Source organism: Chlorocebus sabaeus, chromosome 6, assembly GCF_047675955.1.
Source record: "Chlorocebus sabaeus isolate Y175 chromosome 6, mChlSab1.0.hap1, whole genome shotgun sequence".
Taxonomy (NCBI): Eukaryota; Metazoa; Chordata; class Mammalia; order Primates; family Cercopithecidae; genus Chlorocebus; species Chlorocebus sabaeus.
Genome location: NC_132909.1, coordinates 11,138,187 through 11,163,016, shown reverse-complemented (window position 1 = coordinate 11,163,016; position 24,830 = coordinate 11,138,187). Strand labels below are relative to the sequence as shown.

The window sequence follows — 24,830 nt, the reverse complement described above, 5'->3', positions numbered from 1 at the left end:
AGGTCAGGAGATCGAAACCATCCTGGCTAACCCGGTGAAACCCCGTCTCTACTAAAAAATACAAAAAACTAGCCGGGCGAGGTGGTGGGCGCCTGTAGTCCCAGCTACTCGGGAGGCTGAGGCAGGAGAATGGCGAGAACCCGGGAGGCGGAGCTTGCAGTGAGCTGAGATCCGGCCACTGCACTCCAGCCTGGGCGACAGAGCGAGACTCTGTCTCAAAAAAAAAAAAAAGGCAGGAGAATCGCTTGAACCTGGGAGGTGGAGGTTGCAGTGAGCCAAGATTGTGCCACTGCACTGCACTCCAGCCCAGACAACAGAGCCAGACTTCGTTTCAAAAAAAAAAAGCGACAGGGTGTCCCTCTGTTTGTTGCCCAGGCTGGAGTGCAGTGGCACGATCATCGGTCACTGCATCCTTGAACTCCTGGGTTCAAGGGATCCGCCCCACCACAGCCTTCTGAGCAGCTGGGACTACAGGTGCACCACTGCACCTGCCTAATTTGTTGTTGTTGTTGTTGAGGTGGGAGTTTTGTTCTTTCGCCCAGGCTGGACTGCAATGGTGCGATCTCGGCTCACTGCAACTTTTGCCTCCAGGGTTCAAGCAATTCTCCTGCCTCAGCCTCCTGAGTAGCTGGGACTATAGGCACCCACCACCACGCCCGGCTAATTTTTGTATTTTTAGTAGAGACGGGGTTTCACCATGTTGGCCAGGCTGATCTTGAACTCCTGACCTTGTGATTCGCCCACCTCAGCCTCCCAAAGTGCTGAGATTACAGGTGTGAGCCACTGTGCTCGGCCTTAATTTTTATATATTTTTTTGTAGAGACAACGTCTCACTATGTTGCCCAGGCTTGTCTTGAACTCCTAGCCTGGAGCGATCTCAAAGTGCTGGGATTAGAGGTGTGAGCCCCCACGCCCAGCCCAGTGGTGTTTGATGAGCAGATACTGTCATTGTAGTGGCTGGTGCTTTAAGTCAAATTCTCAACAACACCTGATTAAATAGTTGACACTCAATTTTATTGCTAAAAAAGTGTCCTCTGGAGTGACAGCAGGTATTTGCCCTCAGCCTCTCCCCAGAGTCCCTGGGAGTATTTCTATTATTGTGGAGGGAATAGGGGATCTGGGGACATGGTGGGACGTACTGTGGAGACAGGAGGTCACAGAACACATATACACATGTGCACACACACATATTCCCCCCAACAACTACAGCCGCCAAAATAACCAGCACGGTGTTGAAACATCCCCCCAATGGGGCTAGAATTCCCCATGGTGACCTGTGACCTGCTCCCTGACACAGGTAAGGCCAAGTAGGTCATGGTGGGTAGGCAGCAGGACATTATTTCTCCATCTTGCTGTTTTCTAGCCTTGAGTTGGGGACATGAGTGAGAATTGGGGGTTTTGAGGAGTAACCCTGATGAACACATGTACTCCAGCAGCCAGGCATCCCAGATCTCCTGTCCAGGAGGGGGCTGGGGCCCCTGGCTCCCCAGAGTGTGCAGGCAGACCCCCAGAGCCCTAGTTCATTCATCTATCCATTCCTCATAATCCAGTGTCCAATGAGCACCTCCAGCAGGGCAGGGAAGGTCCCTCCTGGGGTTTACATGACTGATTCCTTCTCAGAGGCGGCCGTGGCATCCCCCGCAGGCCCCCGATAATGTTTGAGGAGGGGGTTCCCTTCCTCAGTGGGGGCTGGCAGCGGATCCAGGGGCAGCTCACTCTTCACTTGTATCAACTCGGGCTCTGTGCTTCTCACCTCCATACGGTCCACGTAATTTTGGAGGAGTCCTGCCCCCAGAGCGTCACCTTCTACATTGAGGACGGTACAGGACCGGTCACTAAAGGGGTAGAAATGACAGCAAAGTAAGTGGGACGGGAGAGGGTGACAGGGAAGGAAAGGGCCAAGGCCTAGGCCTCCTGCCTCTCTCCCCCTGGAATCTAAAAAGTAAAAATTAAGAGTTGGAGTCAGCGTGGGCAATAGAGTGAGATCCCATCTCCATATAGATTAAAAAAAAAAAAAAAAAAATTAGCCAGGGATGGTAGTGCACACCTACAGTAGCAGCTACTCAGCAGGCTGAGGCAGGAGGATTGCTTGAGCCTGGGAGGTAGAGGAAAAAAATTAGCCAGGCATGGTAGTGCATACCTATAGTCCCAGCTACTCAGGAGGCTGAGGCAGGAGGATCACTTGAGCCTGGGAGGTGGAGGCTGCAGTGATTACAACCATGATCACATCACTACACTCCAGCCTGGGCGACAGAGTGAGACTGTGTCTCAAAAAAAATTAAAGTATAATTCACCTACCATCAAATTAACCTTTTAAAAGTATACATCTTGGTATTTTTTAGTATATTCAGACTTGTGTAACCATTGCCAATAATTAATTCCAGAATTTTTTTGAGACAGGATCTCACTCTGTTGCCCAGACTGGAGTGCAGTGGCACAATCTTGGCTCACTGCAACCTGCACCTCCTGGGTTCAAACGATTCTCCTGCCTTAGCCTCCTGAGTAGCTGAGATCACAGGCATATGCCACCATACTGGCTAATTTTTTTGTATTTTTAGTGGAGACGGGGTTTCACCATGTTGGTCGGGCTGGTCTCCAACTCCTAACCTCAAATGATCCACCTGCCTGGGCCTCCCAAAATGTTGAGATACAGGCGTGAGCCACCGTGCCTGGCTGCTTTCCAATCTTTATACTCTTAATAGCTTAATCGTGATAGCAAATAATTATATAGCAATTATTGCTTACTGGGGGCTGCTCTAAGGCAGGTGTGTCTATTATCTAATCCTTAGGGAGAGACTGTTCTCCTCCTCATTTTACAGATGGAGAAACTGAGACACAGGGAGATTAAGCACTTCCCGAGGGCATAACAGCGAATGTTGGAGCTGGGATGTGACCCTGAGCAGTCTGACCGAAGAGTCTGCTGTATTCACCACACAGACGCCCTACTTTTCTGACGTTCCTCTTAGAGCCGCAAAGATGCCATTCCTTGCCCTCAGGAATGCTCACGTTTCCCCTACTTTTCTCCAGCATTCCTTCCTTCTTCTCCTCCTCTGTCCAGAGGCTCTACGGACTCTCACGCACTCATCCTCTTTCCCAGGCCCCTGCCCCAGTCTCTAGACCCACACTCACACTAGCCAGTCCACAGCCAGGATCAAGGAGATATGGTCGACCGGGAGGTTGACTGCTTCGAGGATGATGGCCAGAGTGAGGACACCTCCAGCAGGGATGCCCGCTGCCCCCACGCTGGACGCTGTGGCCGTGACCCTGAGGGAGAAGGTAGGAGGTTAGGCAGACGCCTCTGTTGTGGGAGAAGATGGGGGTCAACTAGGGTCCGGGGGTCCCATCCATAGCCCCCGACACTCACAGGATGGTGATGATCTTTACGAAGTCCAAGGACTGCTCGCTGAGCTGTGCAATGAACACTGCAGCCACGCACTGGAAGAGCGCGGCACCGTCCATGTTGACAGTGGCGCCGATCGGCAGGATGAAACGGCTGATGTGCTTGGCCACGCCATTATTCTCCTCCACGCACTTCATCATCAGCGGCAGCGTGGCCGAACTACAAGGGATGGGGGAGCTGAGTTAGGTCAACCTGCTGACGGGGCTCCGCCCACCCTCCAGGTCCGGCCCAGGCGAGGCCCCGAGTACCCCATCCCAACCAGCCAAAGCCCCACCCACCCCACCTAGTGGATCCCCACCAAAGCCTGCCTAAGCAAAGCCCTGTCACCCAACCAGCCAATGGCTGCCCACCCTCCAGGTCCGACCCGCACCACCAACCCAGCTGAAGCCCCGCCCACCCAGAGCCCACCCACACCACTTGCCCAGCCAAAGCCCCGCCCACCAGATCTCGCCCATACCACCTGCCCAGCCGAAGTTCCGCACACCTCCCCAGCCTGTCCCTTGGTCCAAGGCCCTCCCATCTAACCTAGATCCCCTTCTCTCCTACCACGTCCAGACTCCACCCCCAGCCCTCACTTGCTATATCTAAGCTCTTTTCCCACAAGCAGGCAGCACTAGGGAACTCAATACCAGGACTACAAAATCTGAGTCCTGGAACCTCTGGGAGAGTATAGACTACTACCTCCCAAAATACCCACACAATTCACACCTAAATTCTAATGTTTGGGTCCTGCTGACTCTCACCAATAATACACTAAGAATTACTACTATCTTGGAAGGGGACAGGGCCAGCAGGGACAAATGAAATGCCCAGGAGAGAGGGTGGAAGGAGTTCTGAGGTTGAATCAGAGCAGAATTTAAGAGCACCCCAGGGGCTGGGCACGGCGGCTGTAATCCCAGCACTTTGAGAGGCCGAGGTGGGCGGATCACTTGAGGCCAGGAGTTTGAGACCAGCCTGGTCAACATGGTGAAACCCCGTCTCTACTAAAAACACAAAAATTAGCTGGGTGTGATGGTGGACACTTGTCCCAGCTACTCGGGAGGCTAAGGCAGAGAATCGCTTGAACCCAGGAGGCAGAGGTTGCAGTGAGCTGGGATCACACCACTACACGCCAGCCTGGGCAACAGAGCGAGATCTCATCATTTAAAAAAAAAAAAAAAAAAACAGTGCCCCCAGTGCCATGGGGAGGCAGTTTAAGAAAAGGGGGAATAAATCTCTAAGGCAATCATTTCCTGTTTTTTTAAGGGTGGGGACAAATCCAGGACCTTATGAGGATCTCCTAAAGTATGGCCCCTGTACCCAGATCCAATGTCCCCGGCACAGAAAATTTCATCCACTCCATGCCGCTTAGCTTAAACATCTCGCCCTAGCCCACCCCAAGGCCGTACCTGGAGGAGGTCCCAAAGGCAGTGGCCAGCGGTGTCACGATGCCCCACAGAAAGCGGTAGGGGTTTTTCCGGGTGAAGAGGAAGTAGATGAGGGGCAGTACCAGGAGCCCGTGGATGGCATGGCCCAGCAGGCAGCACAGAATGTACTTGCCAAGGCGGGCAAAGAGTAAACCCACGTCTTCCATCTCCACAATCTTGCCGGCCACCAGGAACATGATGCCCACAGGGGCGTACCTGATCGGTAACACAGGCGACAGTTTGTTGCCTCTTCCACGGGCCCAGTGGCCAGGCGTGAGGCTCAGCACCCTGCCCACATCTTCCTGCCTTCTCCTGAGGTCAGGAGAAGCCCCAGCAATGTGTGCTTCAGCGTGGGCACCACTCGCAGGCCTGGCCCCTGAAGCCCCGGTGCCAACCTCACACTCTCTTTTCCCCTCAAAGGTAGAGCAGCCCGGAAATACAAGTCTCTGTGCAGGCCGGGCCAGGTGGCTCACGCCTGTAATCCCAGCACTTTGGGAGGCTGAGGCGGGTAGATCACCTGAGGTCGGGAGTTCAAGACTAGCCTGACCAACATGGAGAAACCCCGTCTCTGCTAAAAATACAAAATTTGCCAGGCATGGTGGCGTGTGCCTGTAAGCCCAACTACTCGGGAGGCTGAGGCAGGAGAATTGCTTGAACAGGGGAGACGGAGGTTGCTGTGAGCCGAGATTGCGCCATTGCACTCCAGCCTGGGCAACAAGAGTGAAACTCCGTCTCAAAAAAAAAAAAAAGTCTCAGTGCTTCCATCAGCACATGAAGCAGTCACCAGATTTGGACTTCACATGTGAGCCACAAGCGGATCACGAGGTCAGGAGATCGAGACCATCCTGGCTAACACGGTGAAATCCCGTCTCTACTAAAAATACAAAAAAAACCTAGCCGGGCGAGGTGGCGGGCGCCTGTAGTCCCAGCTACTCGGGAGGCTGAGGCAGGAGAATGGCGTAAACCTGGGAGGCGGAGCTTGCAGTGAGCTGAGATCCGGCCACTGCACTCCAGCCTGGGTGACAGAGCTAGACTCCGTCTCAAAAAAAAAAAAAAAAAAAAAAAAAGAAATGTCCATCAGTGTGTGCCATTCACACTTCTGGGTTGCTTTGCTATGGCAGCTAGCATGACTTGAACCAATACGCTCTCCGCAGATGATGAAAGATAAAGAGGTTGGGCACCGTTGCTCATGCCTATAATCCCAGCACTTTAGGAGGCCAAAGCAGGAGGATTACTTGAGGCTAGGAGTTCTCGAGACCAGCTTGGGCAACATAGTGAGACCCAGTCTCTACAAAAAATAAAAATAGGCCAGGCACGGTGGCTCATGCCTGTAATCCCAGGATGTAGGGAAGGCGGAGGCAGACAGATCGCTTGAGCCCAGGAGTTCAACACCAGCCTGGGCAACATGTCTGTCTCTCTTTTTTTTAAATTTTATTTTCTGCCAATATGTATTTTTTAAAATTTTCTTTTCTTTCCTTTTTTTTTTTTTGAGACGGAATCTCGCTCTGTCGCCTAGGATGGAGTGCAGTGGCCAGATCTTAGCTCACTGCAAGCTCCGCCTCCTGGGTTCACGTCATTCTCCTGCCTCAGCCTCCTGAGTAGCTGGGACTACAGGCGCCTGCCACCTCGCCCGGCTAGTTTTTTGTATTTTTTAGTAGAGACGGGGTTTCACCGGGTTAGCCAGGATGGTCTCGATCTCCTGACCTCGTGATCCGCCCGCCTCGGCCTCCCAAAGTGCTGGAATTACAGGCTCGAGCCTCCGCGCCCGGCTTAAATTTTATTTTCTGCCAATATCTTGATTTTGGAAAAACCCAGTTTCTTTTTTTTTTTTTTTTTTATTTTGAGACGGAGTCTCGCTCTGTCGCCCAGGCTGGAGTGCAGTGGCCGGATCGCAGCTCACTGCAAGCTCCGCCTCCCGGGTTCCCGCCATTCTCCTGCCTCAGCCTCCCGAGTAGCTGGGACTACAGGGGCCCGCCGCCTCGCCCGGCTAGTTTTTTGTATTTTTTAGTAGAGACGGGGTTTCACCGTGTTCGCCAGGATGGTCTCGATCTCCTGACCTCGTGATCCGCCCGTCTCGGCCTCCCAAAGTGCTGGGATTACAGGCTTGAGCCACCGCGCCCGGCCTCTTTTTTTTTTTTTTAAACAGAGACTTGCTCTGTCACCCAATGCAGTGGCGTGATCTCGGTTCACTGTACCGTCCACCTCCCAGGTTCAAGCAATTCTCCTGCCTCAGCCTCCCAAGTAGCTGGGACTACAGGCGCGTGCCATCATGCCCAGCTAATTTTTTGTATTTTTAGTAGGGACAGGATTTTATCATGTTAGCCAGGATGGTCTCGATCTCCCGACCTCGTGATCTGCCTGCCTCGGCCTCCCAAAGTGCTGGGATTATAGGCGTGAACCACTGAGCCAGCCACCCAGTTTCTTTAAAAAAAAAAAAAAAAAAAAAATTAGCTAGGTTTTGTAGCTGGGGTCTGTAGTCCCAGCTACTTAGGAGGCTGAGGTGGGAGGATCACCTGAACCCAGGAGGTCAGGGCTACAGTGAGCTGTGATCACACCACACTGCACTCCAGTCTAGGTGACAGCGAGATCCTAGCTCAAAAAACATTTTTTTAAATGACTATTATTATTATTATTTAGACAGAGTCTTGCTCTGTTGCCCAGGTTGGAGTGTAGTGGTGCAATCTTGGCTCACTGCAAGCTTTGCCTCCCAGTTTCAAGTGATTTTCATCCATCAGCCTCCTGAGTAGTAGCTAGGATTAAAGGTGTACACCACCATTCCCAGCTAATATGTGTATTTTTTTGTAGAGAAGAATTTTCGCCATGTTGGCCAGGCTGGTCTCTAACTCCTGGCCTCAAGCAATCCTCCCACCTCAGCCTCCCAAAATGCTGGGATTACAGGTGTGAGGTGCCACACCAGCCAAAAAACACATTTTTAAAATAAAAATTTGAAGGCCGGGAGCTGTGGCTCATGCCTGTAATCCCAGCACTTTGGGAGGCCGAGGAGGGTGGATCGCTTGAAGTTAGGAGTTTGACATCAGCCTGGCCAACGTGGCAAAACCCTGTCTCTACTAAACATACAAAAATTAGCTGGGCATGATGGTGAGTTCCTGTGGTCCCAGCTGCTCAGGAGGCTGAGGCAGGAGAATCAGCTGACCATGGGAGGCAGACGTCGCAGTGAGCTGAGACTGTGCCACTGCACCTTCAGCCTGGGCGACAGAGCAAGACTCCGTCTCTAAATAAATAAATAAAATAAAATACAAATTATAGAAAGGCCATGGCCCGGGTCTTAATAACAACTCCCAGGTATGAAGCATTTTTGATGTGCTGTGCCCTTGAACATGATATTGAATCTTCCCAACCACCACCAGAGGGAGGTTCTATGAGTCAGATTGCAGATTACACAACACCCAACAGATTCCTCACAGGAATGCTGGGAGGATGCAATGAGATGCCAGTTGAAAGGAGCTAAAGCTGCTGGGCGCGGTGGCTCACACCTGAAATCCCAGCACTTTGGGAGGCCGAGGCGGGCAGATCACAAGGTCAGGAGATCGAGACCATGGTGAAACCCCGTCTCTACTAAAAATACAAATAATTAGCCGGACGAGGTGGCGGGTGCCTGTAGTCCCAGCTACTTGGGAGGCTGAGGTAGGAGAATGGCGTGAACCTGGGAGGCGGAGCTTGCAGTGAGCCGAGATTGTGTCACAGGACTCCAGTCTGGGCGACAGAGTGAGACTCCGTCTCAAAGAAAAAAAAAAAAAAAAGAAAGAAAGGAGCTAAAGCTTTTTACAGACAGTAAGTGATCTATAAACTTCAAGTGGGGTTATTATCACCTCCCCTGCTGTGAAGATCCCAGGGATGGCTCCAAGCCAAGAGGACTCCCAAGGCTGGGCATGGTGGCTCACGCCTATAATCCCAGCACTTTGGGAGGCCGAGGTGGGCAGATCACCTGAGGTTGGGAGTTTGAGACCAGCCTGACCAACATGGAGAAATCCCTGTCTCTACTAAAAATACAAAATTAGCTGGGCATGGTGGCGCATACCTGTTATCCCAGCTACTCGGGAGGCTGAGGCAGGAGAATCGCTTGAACCTAGGAGGCAGAGTTTGCAGTGAGCCCAGATCACGTCACTGCACTCCAGCCTGGGCAACAAGAGCAAAACTCCGTCTCAAAAAAAAAAAAAAAAAAAAGCCTCCCAACATCACTTCCCTTGATTACTCAATCATGGATCGCCCATCAATCATCGCTGACTAGTTACTTCCCCAGCTCCTTCTTGTAAGTCACAGAAGAAAGGCATATTTTCCCAGCCACTTGTGCAGAGAGGGGAGGCTAGATACCCAAGTTCTGGCCAGTGGGAAGTGTCCGGAAGTTATACAAGCAAAATGCCCAATAAATATTAGCTATTAGGATTTACTGTAGGCACGCAATAAGCCAGGCACTGTACTAAGACCTTCCGTGTACCGTATTAACTTTCTTTTTTTTTTCCTTCTTTAGACAGAGTTTCCCTCTGTCGCCCAGGCAGTGGCATGATCTCCACTTACTGCAACCTCCGCCTCCCAGGCTTAAGTGATTCTTGTACCTCAGGCTCCCGAGTAACTGGGATTACAGGCGCATGTCCCCATGCCTGGCTAATTCTTTTGTATTTTTAGTAGAGACGGGGTTTCACCATGTTGTCCAGGCTGGTTTTGAACTCCTGATCTCAAGTGATCCACCCACCTCGGCCTCCCAAAGTGCCGTTCCCATTTTACAGATGAGGAAACTGAAGCAGAGAGGGAAAATCACTTGCCTAAAATCACACAGCCAGGGCATGGTCAATGCTGGATTTAAATGCAGGCCATCTGGCTCCAACGAGTGACAGAGGGTGCCTCACCCCACACAGAATGCCCCACACCTGCCTCTGGCAGCAGACCGACCCTCCAACCCCACCCACCCCAGCCTCCTCTCCCACCACCTACCACATGATCCAGGAGACCAGAACCATGGTGGCCTCATTGAAGGAGTTGAAGAAGCGGATAAGCAGCTCCCCCTCAGGCCCCAGCTTCCGCAGTGCCACACCAAAGACAATGGCAAACACTACTAAGCCCAGGATGTTCATGCCCTCCACCTCCTGCCCCACGGGCACCTGTAGGCAAGGAACAGATCGGGGTGGAAGGGACATTCAGTCTACCTGCACAGTCACTGAGGGCCAGTCCTGGGCACCACTGGGACCCAGCAGAGACATGGCAGCCCTCGGACTCCTTCCACCCAAGGCTTCCAGTCCAGGTCCAGGGGAAATATATGAGTCGTCAGGGATGGCCCAGAGTAGGTGGGGCTGGAATAAGGGAGCCCAGGGGAGTGTGGGAACCGAGAGAGGGCAGTGCCAGCTTGGGGAGTAGGGGGCAGTCGGGGGGACTTCCTGGAGGAAGGGGCATCTGAGCTGAGACCTGGAGGACAGGAGGAGTGAACCAGGTAAAGAAGGGTGGTAAAAGGATCTAGAGAGAGGAAGCAGAATGTGCAACAGCCTAGAAGTGAGTGCAACTTGGGCATTCAAAGAAGAGCCATAATCTACCGTAGCTAGAGTAGAATGACCTGCGCAGGGTCACTAGCTGAGGCTGGGCAGCCAGGCGGGCTGGCAGGGGTTTGACCTCACAGGGACCCCTTGGTCATAGACTGTAGCAAGGAGACTGGACTTTCTCCTGAGGGCACTGGGGCACATGGCAGGGCTCTGGGTACTGCAGAGATAGGGTCACATTTGTGTTTTGAAAAGATCCTCTGGCCGAACGTGGTGGCTCACACCTGTAATCGCAACACTTTGGGAGGCTGAGGTGGGTGGATCACCTGAGGTGGGGAGTTCGAGAAACCACCCTAACCAACATGGAGAAACCCCATCTCTACTAAAAATACAAAATTAGCCAGGCATGGTGGCACACGCCTGTCGGCTACTCAGGAGGCTGAGGCAGAAGAATCACTTGAACCCGGGAGGCGGAGGTTGCAGTGAGCAGAGATCGTGCCATTGCATTCCAGCCTGGATAACAAGTACAAAATTCCATCTTAAAAAAAAAAAAAAAGAAAAGAAAAGATCCTCGGGGCCAGGAGCAGTGCCTCACGCCTGTAATCCCAGCATTTTGTGAGGCCAAGGTGGGCAGATCACTTGAGCCCAAGAGTTCAAGACCAGCCTGGGCAATATGGCAAGACTCAGTCTCTATAAAAGATACAAAAATTAGGCCGGGCGCGGTGGCTCAAGTCTGTAATCCCAGCACTTTGGGAGGCCGAGACGGGCGGATCACAAGGTCCGGAGATCAAGACCATCCTGGCTAACACGGTGAAACCCCCGTCTCTGCTAAACACATAAAAAAAAACAAATTAGCCGTACGTGGTGGCAGGTGCCTGTAGTCCCAGTTACTCCGGAGGCTGAGGCAGGAGAATGGCATGAACCCGGGAGGCAGAGCTTCCAGTGAGCTGAGATCCGGCCACGGCACTCCAGCCTGGGCGACAGAGCAAGACTCCGTCTCAAAAAAAAAAAAAAAAAAAAAAAGATACAAAAATTAGCCGGGTGTGTTATAGTCCCAGATACTGGGAAGGTTGAGGTGGGAAGGATCACTTGAGCCCAATCAAGACTGCAGTGAGCTGTGATCGTGCCACCGTACTCCAGCCTGAATGACGGAGAGAGATCCTGTCTCAGAAAAACAACAACAATAACAGCAACAACAAAAACCTCTGACTGCTTGCCAGGTTGAGCAGGTTGAGGGTGGACGGAACAGGGCAGGGAGGGGGCAGCATGGAATGGGGTTGGGGGGTGAGGGATAAAGGGAGAAAGCAAGAGCCTGGACCAGCAAAGGAAGACCAGCCTGGGGCAGGAAAAGAGGGGACAAAGTAGAGACCTATCCAGAAGGCAGAAAAGACAGAAACTGGGGAAGGAGAGCAGAGTGTCAATCAAATTCCACAGTAAAGACTGAGGCAGAAATAAAACCAAAACATTACAGCAATGGGCAAAGAGGTAGAGCCCCCACTGCCTTCACTGCTCTCACCTTCACCCTGGTTCCGGTGACATTCCTCTCTTCATAGGAGGTAGAGTACTGTAGGTGGGGTTGGGAAGAGTCAGTGTCCATTGTCACCAGGGCCCCCCAACCCTATGCCAAGTTAACAATGCTCAAAGCCTGCCCTTCCATATCCTTTCTATGTGATCTCATTTCGTCTGCTGGCAACCCCACCGAGGCAGGATGATCAATATCCCCATTTTCCAGAGGTGAAAAACTGAGGCTCAGAGAGGTAAACACATTTGCCCAGAGTCACACAGCTAGAATTAAAACTCACAGGAGGCTCTGAGCCTGTGTTCTCATTGCACATGCATTTTTCCAGGCACTAACCAAAATCAGGTAGCAAGGGCTCCCCCTGGCTGCCATCCCTCCCTGTCCACCCCCCACCCCTCAGGACACCCCTGAGGACTCACTGAGCGAAAGGCTGCCGACACCAGGTTGGAAGGGAAGATATTTCTGCAGAGACAGAGACACAGAGACACAGAGGGTTATTAGATACCATAGCGGGAGGGCAGCATTGTCTGAGAGGCTGGGTTGGCATTTTAAGGCAGTGAGTGGAAGCTTTGGGGCCCCATCTGCACCCAAACGCAGTCCCTACTCATGCCTCAGCCCAGCAGATTTGGAACTAGACTTGCACCCCTTTGCAGGATGTGGGGAGTCAGCCTCCTTCAGCCCCAAGAGGCTGGTGTGCTAGCCCTGAGGCATTGTGCGTTCGGGGTGAGGAATGCTGGCCTCCCACAGCAGGCTGGGGAGGTCGGGAGGTCGGGAGGTCGCTCCGGGCCTCAGCTCCACCCCATGCAGCAAACTTAATACCCTGGACGGCTTGCATCATCTACTTCCTCCTGGAGGGCCAGCCAGCGCCTCTGAGAGCATGGGGGAGGATCTGGGTGTGTTGGGAGGCGGTGGCAGGAAGGGAGACAAGGGACGGCTTCATATCTCATGAACATGCATCTGTGTTTACAAGGCTACTCTTACTCTTGTTTGACAGTGCCTTGAGATGAAAACAGTAGCTAAGGCCAAGGCGCTTGCCTGGAATCCCAGCACTTTGGGAGGCCAAGGCAGGCAGATCGCTTGAGCCAGGAGTTGAAGACCAGCCTGGGCAACATGACAAAATCGTGTCTCTACAAAAAATACAAAAATTAGCCAGGCGTGGTGGCGTGTGCCTGTAGTTCTAGCTACTCTGGAGGCTGAGGTGGGAGGATCACTTGAGCCCAAGGAGGTTGAGGCTGCAGTGAGCCAAGATCACACCACTTCATTCCTGCCTGGGACAGAGTGAGACTCTCAAAAAATATATATAGCAGCTAAGCCATCTACAGCACCTACCGTGTGGCAGGCAGGCATTTTGGCCTGTGCTTTACACAGATTAACCCATTTCATCCTTATGACAGCCTTGGGAATAAGCACTATTACCCCATTTTATAGAAAAGGAAGCTGAGGCCCAGAAGGGTAAAGAAAATTGCCCAGCTGGGAAATGGCAGAGCTGGGATTTGAACCCAGCCAGTTGGCTTCATAGCCCCAACCACTCCACATGCTCCCTCTCACCAATGACCAGTGTACAGCCAACGCCATATGTCCATATACAATCTGTCAAATGTTATCGGTTTGGGTGCGGGTTAAGATTCAGCAGTCCAGCACCTACGTCCCGCCGCCGTCGCCACCATGCCCAAGAGAAAGGCTGAAGGGGATGCTAAAGGAGATAAAGCCAAGGTGAAGGACGAACCACAGAGAAGATCCGCGAGGTTGTCTGCTAAACCTGCTCCTCCAAAGCCAGAGCCCAAGCCTAAAAAGGCCCCTGCAAAGAAGGGAGAGAAGGTACCCAAAGGGAAAAAGGGAAAAGCTGATGCTGGCAAGGAGGGGAATAACCCTGCAGAAAACGGAGATGCCAAAACAGACCAGGCACAGAAAGCTGAAGGTGCTGGAGATGCCAAGTGAAGTGTGTGCATTTTTGATAACTGTGTACTTCTGGTGACTGTACAGTTTGAAATACTATTTTTTATCAAGTTTTATAAAAATGCAGAATTTTGTTTTACTTTTTTTTTTTTTTTTAAAGCTATGTTGTTAGCACACAGAACACTTCATTGTTGTTTTTGGGGGAAGGGGCATATGTCACTAATAGAATGTCTCCAAAGCTGGATTGATGTGGGGAAAACACCTTTCCCTTCTAGTTTTGAGAGACTTCCTCTTGGTTCCCAGGAGGAGGGACTCCCTGACTTTGACACACATGGCCACCTTGGCACAAAAGCCTTGTGGTATGGAAAAACAAATTTGTTTTTATGTCCTCTTCTCCCTTTCCATCTTTCAGCATAGACTTAACTCCCTTAAGCCCAGACATCTGTTGGGACCTGACCCCTAGTCATTGGTTACCAGTGTGTCAGGCACTCTGGACTTTCCAGTGATGCCACTGAGATGGCACCTGTCAAAACAGCATTGGTTCCATTTCTAGATTGTGGATCTTCAGATAAATTCTGCCATTTTCATTTCACTTCCTGAAAGTCAGGGTCGGCTTGTGAAAAGTTGTTAAACAACATGCTAAATGTGAAATGTCAACCCTCACTCTAAACTTTCCCTGTTCAGAGCATCAGATGAAGACTTCATTGGGTTTTATAGTGGCTTTCTGATTTTTGGTAGTCCATTGAAGAAGGGAGTTTGAAAGTTGTTGTATACTGTTAACGATTGTCTGCCCATGTCCTGCCTGAAATACCATGATTGTTTATGGAAAGTATCTTTAATAAAGCTGGATACAGTTTGGCTTGGAAAAAAAAAAAAAAAAAAAGATTCAGCAGTATGGGACAATGCCCACGGATGGCCAGCCACGCATCATGATAGAGTAAAATAACGTCATGGTAGAGTAATGAATTTGGCCGGGTGTGGTGGCTCATGCCAGTAATTCCAGCCCTTTGGGAGGCTGAGGTGGGCAGATCACTTTATGTCAGGGGTTCCAGACCAGCCTGGCCAACATGGTGAAACCCTATCTCTACTAAAAATACAAAAATTATCCAGGTGTGATGGCGCACCCCTTTAATCCCAGCTACTCGGAAGGCTGAGGTATGAGAATCACCTGAACCCAGGAGGTGGAGGTTGCAATGAGCCAAGATAGCGCCACTGTACTCCAACCTGGGTGATAGAGACTGTCTCAAAAAAAAAAAAAAAAAGCATGAGTTTATTGGTGTGTGACCACATAGGTGTGTATGTGAGTGTGTACTGTGTGCTCTTGAGCCTGTGTTTAGATGTTGGTGTGGCTGGCAGCATCACTGAACAGCTGTGCTACAGGGCTGTGTATGACACAGTGAGCGTGTGTATGAGTGTTGGTATCTGGCCATGTGTTTTTGTCGAGATGTTACAGCCTCAGCTGAGTGTCTGTGTGCCTGTGTCCAGCTGTGCGTCATTTGGTTGTAAGCCTGTGTGGCCGGCCAAGTGTGAGCTACAGCTGTGTTTAACACACAGGGGAGGCCTGTGCTCATAAACAGCCTTGGAATGGGTGTGTCTACCTGAAGGTAGGCCTGTACCACCCAGGTCCAGAGGCTGGGCCAGGACCCAGCTAATCTCCCCCGGCCAGAAGGTACTCTGAGGCTGCAACTCGGGACACCAAGCCTGCCCCAGTCTCCCATCTCAGCCTGCACTGACACCCCAAAAGCTGGGGAAACCCTGTTCCATGACTCATCATTTCCTCCCCTCAATTTCCAGGAAGTCCCCAACCTGGAGACACTGAATCAGCAAGCCCTAAAGGCAAGGGCATCAGGGCCTCTGCCCCCCGCCCTCCTCAAAGTGGGGGAGGCCATTCTTGGGGGTGCGGGGCAGAGACCAGGAGAAGGAAAAGAATCTGCTCCCCTTTCTGACTGGTTCTCTTCTGGGCTGCCTGCTAGGGGGTGGCCCAGACAGAGGAGGAAACGGGAGGGAAAGGCAGGGGAGGCAGGGCTGAACCAAAAGAAAAAGGGGAAGCGGCCAGGCCCCAGCTGAAATGGGTGGGAAGCGGATCCTGAAAACAGAACCTGGTTATATCCGAGTGACACGTGGTGTGGGGGTGCCCCAGGGCTGGGAAGAGGGCCTGGTGGGAGTTACTCAGATCAGATCCTCCAGGGGCTCCTTACCCAGGGATCCCAAACTCTCCGACCCTGGCCCCAAATTATATCTAGAAGCCCCATCTTGGGGCCCTTGACCACGCAAAGATTCCCTCCCCAAAATTTCCTCCTGGGGTCCCCTCCCCTCACAGTATCTTTCTCCCCTAGGCAGACCCTCCTGTGTCTCCCCACATCACTTTCTTCTCCCTCTAAGACCCCACTTATGTACCCAGGCCCCCAAATTTAGAAACCCCCTTCCCCAGGACACGAGACTTGCACTCCCGAGGGCTGGAGCTCGCCGCAATATCCTGTCGAGTTTTCCTAAGACTCTAGAGGGAAGTCTCGGCTCTAGCTGCCCCAAAGCCCTGTCCTACCCACGTGGCCACTTCCGCCAGCGCTAACACTCTTCCCCACCTCCCAAGGGAGCAGGGTCTGACCTCGCAAGATCCAGGAACGAATCGAGCACCTCCTTGTTGGGGGCATTTTCGGCACTGCCAGCGGCTCCCACCGAGGCGTTGATGGCGGCGGAGGCGGCGCCCGGCTGCAGCGCCAGCGCCAAGGCCACTCCGAGCGCCGACGCCAGCAGCGTAGTGACCAGGAAAAAGAGCAGCGCCCAGGCGCCCAGGCGGCCGAGCGCGCCGGGGTCCAGGCTGGCGGCGCCGCCGATCAAGCTGCACACCACCAGCGGCAAGATGATCATCCGCAGCAGGCGCAGCAGCAGCTCGCCCGGGAAGACGAAGGCGCTCAAGCGCTCCGGGCCCAACGCCAGCGCACCTCCGGCCCCCGATACCCCCAGCCCCAGCGCCACGCCGACCACCACGGCCACCACCGTCAGCAGCACAAGCAGGTTGGCTCGAAGGCAGCGGCGCACCCGGTCCCGGGAACCGCAGCAGCCGCCTGCTGCCGCGCCTTGGTCCTCGATGGAGGCCAGCGCCAGGTCCCCGTTGGCGGTGGGCTCCGCCGCTGCGAGCCCCTTGGGGTCTCCACGAGGAGGATCGGCCACCATGATGTGACGCACCGCAGTTTCTTAGCGCCTGGAAGCTGGCTGGGAGCGCTTGGGCTCCTTCCCAGGACCCGACGTTCCTAGGACTGAGTTGAGTAACAGCACCTGGAGACTGGAACTTTGGAGGGCTTCTTTAGTTGAGTTCACCGCACTGAAGTTCCTTGACTCTTGGAAGCCGGAGTGTTTAAATTTCCCAGGCTGGGCGCTGGGGCTTCTCTGCTCTGCCCCGTGTGTCAGATGCTCGAAAACTGGGAGTTCAGAGCGCCTGGGTTCCTTGGCCCTAGGAGCTGGGAATACGAGAGTTTCTCTGGGTGGAGCGTGGGGCCCTTGGCTCCAGGAGGTTGAGTGCGCCCAGATGGCGGAGGTCTGCAGGAGGCTAGGTTCTGGTGGCGCAGATCCGGGACGCCTGGATCCGGGAGGCTGGGACCCCGGGTGCCTGGGTCTTGGACATGGAGGGCTGGGGCGCCAGAATCTGGGGCCGGGAAGCGGAGCTCCGGCACCAGGAGACCCAGGCTGTTAGGTCCAGGAGGGTGGGATGCGGGCGCCTGTGTACGGAAGGCGGTGGTCTGATGCCCGGGAGTAGCGGTTACCAGCACAGAGAAAACCTCCGCGCGTGCCGCGTGGCTCTGAGCCTATTTAGCGGAAGCTGCCAGGAGTAAGGGTAGCGGGGCGGGGTTTGAGAAGGCGGGGACCGACCCGCGGGCGCCGATTGGCTGTAGAGCGTTCGGAGCCTGGCCGAGTAGGGGTGGGGCTGATACCCGAGATGGGCCAGGTCGCCCATAGAAGGCCGAATAATGATACCCATCTACAGGGGCGGGGCCCGGAGAGGACGGGGCGGGGCCAGGACGGGGCGGGGCCTTGGGAGGGTGCTGTTTCCCGTCAAAGGAATTGGGTTGTGGGTTGGAGCCCTTAAACCACAGGGGTTCGTTCCCTGGTGCGAGGGTCGCTAGAAAGCTCAGGTGGTCCTCGGGTGATTCATCTGCAAACCAACTCAGCTTTGGAACTCCTCAGCCTTGAGTTTGGTTTTTAGTTGCCTCTGAGAACTTTAATTCCTCGAATGTAAAATGCAGGTGATAAAAGCTTTTGTCTCATATGATTGCTGTAAGATTTAAATAAAATTGATGTATTTATTTAGGGAGCCGTGGCTCACGCCTGTAATCCCACCACTTTGGGAGGTGAAGCGGGCGGATCACTTGAGGTCAGGAGGTCGAGACCAGCCCGGCCAACACGGTGAAATCCCGTCTGTACTAAAAATACAAAAATTACCAGGTGTGGTGGCACGTGCCTGTAATCCTAGCTACTGGAAGCCTGAGGCAGGAGAATCGCTTGAATCCCAGAGGCAGAGGAAGTCATTCACCTTGAGGCCACACTTAGAGAGGATGCCACTTGCATGTCCACGTCCCAAGCCTCTAACCGCACCCACTCTGGTGCCTTCTCCCCAAATTCTCTGTTAGTGGCCGTTTGGGAAGTTAACAATGAATCATGATTCCTTACTCCATCTGACAGTGTTGAAATCCTCATTCTTTTCCCATCTCTAGCCTGTTCTGTGACATTTCAGGCTTTCACACTTGCTCAAAGATTGTAGTGGTAATGCCAGAAGCTTCCTCAGGCTGTGAGGCCTCAGGTAATTTACAACCTCTGTGAGACTCAGTCTTCGTATATGTAAATGGGAATAATAATGTCATACTACCTTGAGTGTTGCAAGGGTTCAAATGAGATAGTATGGCCGGTCGCAGTGGCTCACGCCTGTAATCCCACCACTGTGGGAGGTGAAGCGGGCAGATCACTTGAAGTCAGGAGTTCAAGACCAGCCTGGCCAACATGGCAAAACCCTGTCCCTACTGAAAATACAAAACCTAGGTGGGTGTGGCAGCACATGCCTAGAATCCCAGCTACTCAGGGAGCTGAGACAGAAGAATTGCTTGAACCCAGGAGACAGAGGTTGTGGAGAGCTGAGATCTCACCACTGCACTCCAGCCTGGGTAACAGAGCGTGACTCCATCTCAAAAAAAAAAAAAAAAAAAAAGTTATTTATTTGTGCTTTAAAAATTTTTGTTCTGGCCGGGCGCGGTGGCTCAAGCCTGTAATCCCAGCACTTTGGGAGGCCGAGATGGGTGGATCACGAGGTCAGGAGATCGAGACCATCCTGGTTAACACGGTGAAACCCCATCTCTACTAAAAATACAAAAAAATTAGCCGGGCGTGGTGGCAGGCGCCTGTAGTCCCAGCTACTCGGGAGGCTGAGGCAGGAGAATGGCATGAACCCAGGAGGCGGAGCTTGCAGTGAGCCGAGATAGTGCCACTGCACTCCAGCCTGGGCAACAGAGCAAGACTCCGCCTCAAAAAAAAAAAAAAAAAAAAAAAAAAAAAAAAAATTTTTGTTCTTTCTCTCTTGTTTCTAACAAAAATGCCTTTCAGAAGAAAGTCAAATACTACTACTACGATTGCTGTTATTGTTATTATTATTGAAGAACAAGCTGGATGCAGTGGCATGCACCTGTAGTCCCAGGTACTTGGGAGGCTAAAGCAGGAGGATGCCTTGAGACCAGGAGTTCAAGGCTGCAGTGAGCTATGCTCATGCCCAAGATTAGCCACTGGACTCCGTCTGGGGCAACATAGTGAGAACTTGTCTTTAAAAACATGAAAATAGGCCAGGCACGGCGGCTCATGCCTGTAATCCCAGCACTTTGAGAGGCCAAAATGGGCAGATCATAAGGTCAGGAGATGGAGACCATCCTGGCCAATATGGTGAAACCCCGTCTCTACCAAAAATACAAAAATTAGTTGGGCATGGTGGTGGGCGGCTTTAGTTCCAGCTACTTGGGAGGCTCAGGCAGGAGAATCGCTTGAACCCGGGAGTCAGAGGTTGCAGTGAGCCAAGATGGCACCACTGCACTCCAGCCTGGGCAACAGAGCGAGACTATGTATCAAAATAAACAAAAACAAAAACAAAACAAAACAAAAAAAACCAAAAAATTCCTTGGTTGCTAGAGTGGGGAGACAAGACAATAAACTTGGGCTTGGCCGGGTGCAATGGCTCATGCCTGTAATCCCAGCAATTTGGGAGGCCGAAGTGGGCGGATCACTTGAAGTCAGGAGTTCAAAACCAGCCTGGCCAACATGGTGAAAAGCCATCTCTTCTAAAAATACTAAAATTAGCTGGGTGTGGTGGTGCATGCCTGTAAGTCCAGATACTCGGGAGGCTGAGGCGGGAGAATCACTTGAACCTGGGAGGCAGAAGTTGCAGTGAGCTGAGATCACACCATTGCACTCCAGCCTGGGCAACAGAGCTAGACTCTGTATCACAAACAAACAAAGAAACAAACAAAAAACCCCACAAAATTCCTTGGCTGCTAGAGCTTGCATTCTAGTGCTGAGAGACAAGACAGCAAACTTGGGCTGTCAGCTGGAACTAAGTGTTGGGAGAGAGCAAAAGCATCCTGTGAGTGACAGAGTGGACAGCACAGCCACTGGAAGGAAGGGACATCTGCACTGAGATCTGAAAGATAAGAAGGAGCCCAGGACACAATGTGAAAACATTCAAAGGAGGCATGCGAAGCCCTGAGGCAACAGACAGAGAAGCTTCTTTCTCTGTTAGCTGTGCTCGCAGACACGCAGACACGGTTTTATCCCCACTAATCCAGGAGACCAGCTCACACTCCCATTATCTGATTTGGAAGCAGATAAGGGTAATGAGGTTTGCTGTGGCCCAAACCCCAGGCCTAAGCAAGAAATCTGAACTCAGATGTTTCTGATCCTGGTCTGCATCTCCTATCAGACACCATGGCTACTCCTGCACTCGGCTCTCTCCAACTAGGTGTTTTCTTCAAGGGACAGTCATTTATTCTGAGCTCAGTGTTGGGCCCTGCGATGGGTGATACCAGGGATCCAGCGGCGACCAAGACAGTTCTGGCCCCGTTCTGCTGGGACTCAAAGTTCAGTGGGGAAGACAGATAGTGATGATACAGAGTGGGCAGGGCTGGGATGGGGGACCTCAGAAGGGATGCTTGACCAGGCTTGGGGGACAGGGAGAGCTTCCTGGAGGAGGAGGCATCAGAGCTGGGATATGAAGGAGTTGGACCAATCCCAGGGAAAGAATATTCCAGACAAAGAGAATAACACATGCAAAATCCCAGACTTCTGGCCGAGCGTAGTGGCTCACGCCTCTAATCCCAACACTTTGGGAGACTAAGGCAGGTGGATCGCTGGAGACCAGGAATTCCAGACCAGCCTGGCCAACATGGCAAAACCCTGTCCCTTCTTAAAAAAAAAAAGAAAAAAAAAAATAGCCAGGACTAATGGCACATGCTATTCCGGAGGCCAAGGCAGGAGAATCACTTGAACCCAGAAGGCGGAGGTTACAGTGAGCCAAGATTACACCACTGCATGCCAGCCTGGGCGACAAAGCAAGACTCTGTCTCAAAAAAAAAAAAAAAAAAAATCCCAGACTTCAGAAGAGTCTGGAATATTTCAAAGCACAGATCGAACTGGGCCACCCCTACTCTCTGAACAGCCCCAGTGGCTTCTCTCAGGATAAAATCCAGTCTTCAGTTGGGCATTGGGCATTTGTCCACTTGGTGATTCATTTCTTCAGTCATTCAACAAACCACATCCACAGAACAGAAGGTTGAGAGACATCAAATAGAAGGAGACGGATGCTCGTGAGCTGACATGGGATCGTTGTGTTGACTCATCTGATGAATATTTATCAAACACTGAGAAAAACAGATGAGGAGCCGGGCACAGTGGCTCACTCCTGGAATCCCAGCACTTTGGAAGGCTGAAGCGGGTGGATCTCTCAAGGCCAGGAATTCGAAACCAGCCTGGCCAACATGGTGAAACCTCATCTCAACTAAAAATACAAAAATTAGTGGGGCGTGGTGGTACATACCGGTAATCCCAAGCTACTTGAGTGGCTGAGACAGGAGAATCGCTTGAACCTAAGAGGCAGAGGTTGCAGTGAACCAAGATCGTGCCACTGCACTCCAGCCTGGGCGACAAAGCATAAAAAGAAAAAAAGACAAAGAAAAACAGATGAGAAAAACATGAGCAAAACAGATGAAAATCCCTTCTCTGCTGGCACTGATATTCTAGCAGGGGGACACAGTCAATAAATACTAAACATAATATACAAGTAGGGTAAGTGGGTTATCTGGCTTGTAACTTACTGTCACAAACCAGAAAGTGCTGTGGAGGGAAATATATGTGTATGTATGCATGCATTAGGAAAAGTGAGGAATTAGATGAAAGAAAGGTAAATTGCAATAATAAGTCAGGCTGATCTCAGTGGCTCACAGTTGTAATTCAAACACTTTTGGAGGCCAAGACAGGACAATCACTTGAGCTCTGGATTTCAAGGTTATAGTGAGCTGTGATCGTGCCACTGCTGCACTCCAGCCTAGGGAACAGAGTGAGACTTTTTATCAAAAAAAATAAAAATTAGGTGGTCACAAAAGCATAGAGGGAGGCCAGGCACAGTGGCGCACACGCCTGTAATCCCAGCACTCTGGGAGGCTGAGACAGGAGGATTGCTTAAGCTCAAGAGTTCGAGGCTAGGCGCGGTGGCTCATGCCTATAATCCCAGCACTTTGGGAGGCCAAAGGGGGTGGATCATTTGAGGTCAGGAGTTCGAGACCAGCCCAGTCAACATGGTGAAACCCCACCTCCACTAAAAACACAAAAATTAGTTGGGTGTGGTGGAAGGCACCTGTAATCCCAGCTACTCGGGAGGCTGAGGCAGGAGAATCGCGTGAACCCAGAGGACGGAGGTTGCAGTGAGCCGATATCGCACCACTGCACTCCAGCCTGGATGACAGAGTGAGACTCTATCTCAAAAAAAAAAAAAAAAAAAAAAAAAGAGTTCGAGACCAGCCTGGGCAACATTTCAAAAGCTCATCTCTACAAAAGAATACAAAAATTAATCAGGCATGCTGACACACGTCTGTGGTCCTGGCTACTTGGGAGGATGAAGTGGGAGGATCACTTGAGACTGGAAAGTTGAGGCTGCAGTGAGCAGAGATCCCACCACTGCACTCTAGCCTAGGTGACAGAGGGACATCCTGTCTCCAAAAAAAAAAAAAAAAAAAAAAATAGAGAGAGGGAAAGCAAGGTGCAAGAAAGTGTGTAGAATGGGGAAAAGCAAATGAACATATAGCATCTGTTTTATTTGTTAATCTTTTTAATTTTTATTTTTTATTTTATTGTGTTTATCGTATTTATTTATTTATTTATTTATTTATTTATTTATTTATTTTTGAGACAGAGTCTTGCCCTGTCACCCAGGCTGAATTGCAATGGTATGATTTCAGCTCACTGCAACCTCTGCCTCCTGGGTTCAAGTGATTCTCCTGCCTCAGCCTCCCGCGTAACTGGGACTACAGGCGTGCACCACCACATCCGGCTAATTTTTGTATTTTTAGTAGAGACGGGCTTTCACCATGTTGGCCAGGATGGTCTCGATCTCCTGACCTTGTGATCTGCCCAACTTGGCCTCCCAAAGTGCTAGAATTACAGGCGTGAGCCACCGCGCCCGGCACATTTTTTATTTCTATTTATTTAGTTTTTTGAAACTGAGTCTCGCTCTGTCTCCCAGGCTGGACTGCAATGGCACGATCTCGCCTCACTGCAACCTCCACCTCCTGGGTTCAAGTGATTTTTCCTGCCTCAGCCTCAAGAGTAGCTGGGATTACAGGCACCTGCCACCATGCCCAGCTAATTTTTTTGTATTTTTAGTAGAGATGGGGTTTCATCATGTTGGTCAGGCTGGTCAGAAACTCCTGACCTCAGGTGATCCACCCGCCTCAGCCTCCCAAGTGCTGGGATTACAGGTGTGAGCCACCGTGCCCAGCCAACAGCATCTCTTTTAAATGCATTGACTATTCAAGAATTTGCAGAAACTGCTGGAAGGATTTGCTTTCAGGAAGGAAAGCTGTGACTTTGTGGTTCGGTGCCAGGACCCTGAAATCTGTCATCTTGACCTTGTATCTCACTTAGCAGCTGAATAGTCTCGGGCAAGTCATTCAACTCTCCTGTCTCAGTTTGCTGGGCTGTATAGTGGGGATCACTGTAGCTTCTGCCTTGGAGACCATGGAGGGGTCAGCAGAGTTCACGTGTATGAAGTGCTTTGGTTGGTGCCCAACAAATCACAACCCCATGGTATTTTAAGTTATGACGACCTTTTGCAGATAAAGATTATAAAGAAAGGAAAAGAAATAAAGATTTTTTTTTTTTTTTTTTTTTTTTTTGAGACGGAATGTCGCTCTGTCGCCCAGGCTGGACTGCAGTGGCCGGATCTCAGCTCACTGCAAGCTCCGCCTCCCGGGTTTACGCCATTCTCCTGCCTCAGCCTCCCGAGTAGCTGGGACTACAGGCGCCCGCCACCTCGCCCGGCTAGTTTTTTGTATTTTTTAGTAGAGACGGGGTTTCACCGTGTTAGCCAGGATGGTCTCGATCTTCTGACCTCGTGATCCGCCCGTCTCGGCCTCCCAAAGTGCTAGGATTACAGGTGTGAGCTACCGCACCCAGCCGCTGGGATTACAGGGTGAGCTACCGCACCCAGCCTAGAATAAATCTTTATTTCTAGGCTGGGCGCGGTAGCTCACGCCTGTAATCCCACCACTTTGGGAGGTCGAGGCAGGCGCATAGTTTAAGTCCAGGAATTCGAGACCAGCATGGGCAATATGACAAAACCCCGTCTCTACCCCCCAAAATACAAAAATTAGCCAGGCGTGGTGACACAGGCCTGTAGTCCCAGCTATTCTAGAGCCTGAAGTGAGAAGATCGCCTGAGCCTAGGAGGTGGAGGTTGCGGTGAGCTGAGTGCCACTGCACTCCAGCCTGGGAGACCCCGTCTCCAGAAAAATAAAAGAAAAGAGAACAGATCTCTTCCAGTGCTTACCCCGGAGCACAGATTCACAAGCTGGGAGCCTTTCCCCTGAGGACCCAGGGACCACT

The 24,830-nt window shown here is 51.7% G+C and overlaps 2 protein-coding genes across 3 annotated transcripts; one reads left to right on the top strand and one right to left on the bottom strand.

The window, feature by feature from the left end:
* Positions 1–992: 992 nt before the first annotated feature.
* SLC1A5 (solute carrier family 1 member 5) lies at positions 993–17,506 on the bottom strand. Of its 2 annotated transcripts, none has more exons than XM_037991882.2 (8): positions 16,313–17,506; positions 12,231–12,273; positions 11,809–11,856; positions 9,757–9,923; positions 4,789–5,022; positions 3,365–3,559; positions 3,130–3,264; positions 993–1,835 (listed from the first exon to the last, which is right to left on the bottom strand). In XM_037991882.2, the coding sequence occupies exons 1-8, from the start codon at positions 16,879–16,881 to the stop codon at positions 1,598–1,600; spliced, it is 1,629 nt and encodes a 542-aa protein (XP_037847810.1). In that variant the 5' UTR covers positions 16,882–17,506; the 3' UTR covers positions 993–1,597. The 2 variants fall into 2 exon arrangements, with proteins under 2 accessions (XP_037847810.1, XP_037847811.1); XM_037991883.2 differs by lacking the exon at positions 16,313–17,506 and adding an exon at positions 13,360–13,450.
* LOC103234925 (non-histone chromosomal protein HMG-17) lies at positions 13,477–14,565 on the top strand. Its single transcript, XM_007997317.3, has one exon. It carries the CDS (start codon positions 13,477–13,479, stop codon positions 13,747–13,749), a length of 273 nt encoding a protein of 90 aa, XP_007995508.3. The 3' UTR covers positions 13,750–14,565.
* Positions 17,507–24,830: the final 7,324 nt, after the last annotated feature.

Excerpts from the sequence above, each read along its gene's own strand:
- SLC1A5 (XM_037991882.2), bottom strand. The coding sequence starts at position 16,881 with ATGGTGGCCGATCCTCCTCGTGGAGACCCCAAGGGGCTCGCAGCGGCG. Across the intron at positions 9,924-11,808 it reads TCACCGGAACCAGGGTGAAG|GTGCCCGTGGGGCAGGAGGT; the intron begins GTGAGAGCAGTG and ends CCTTGCCTACAG. Across the intron at positions 1,836-3,129 it reads CTGGCTGTGGACTGGCTAGT|TGACCGGTCCTGTACCGTCC; the intron begins GTGAGTGTGGGT and ends CTACCCCTTTAG.
- LOC103234925 (XM_007997317.3), top strand. The coding sequence starts at position 13,477 with ATGCCCAAGAGAAAGGCTGAAGGGGATGCTAAAGGAGATAAAGCCAAG.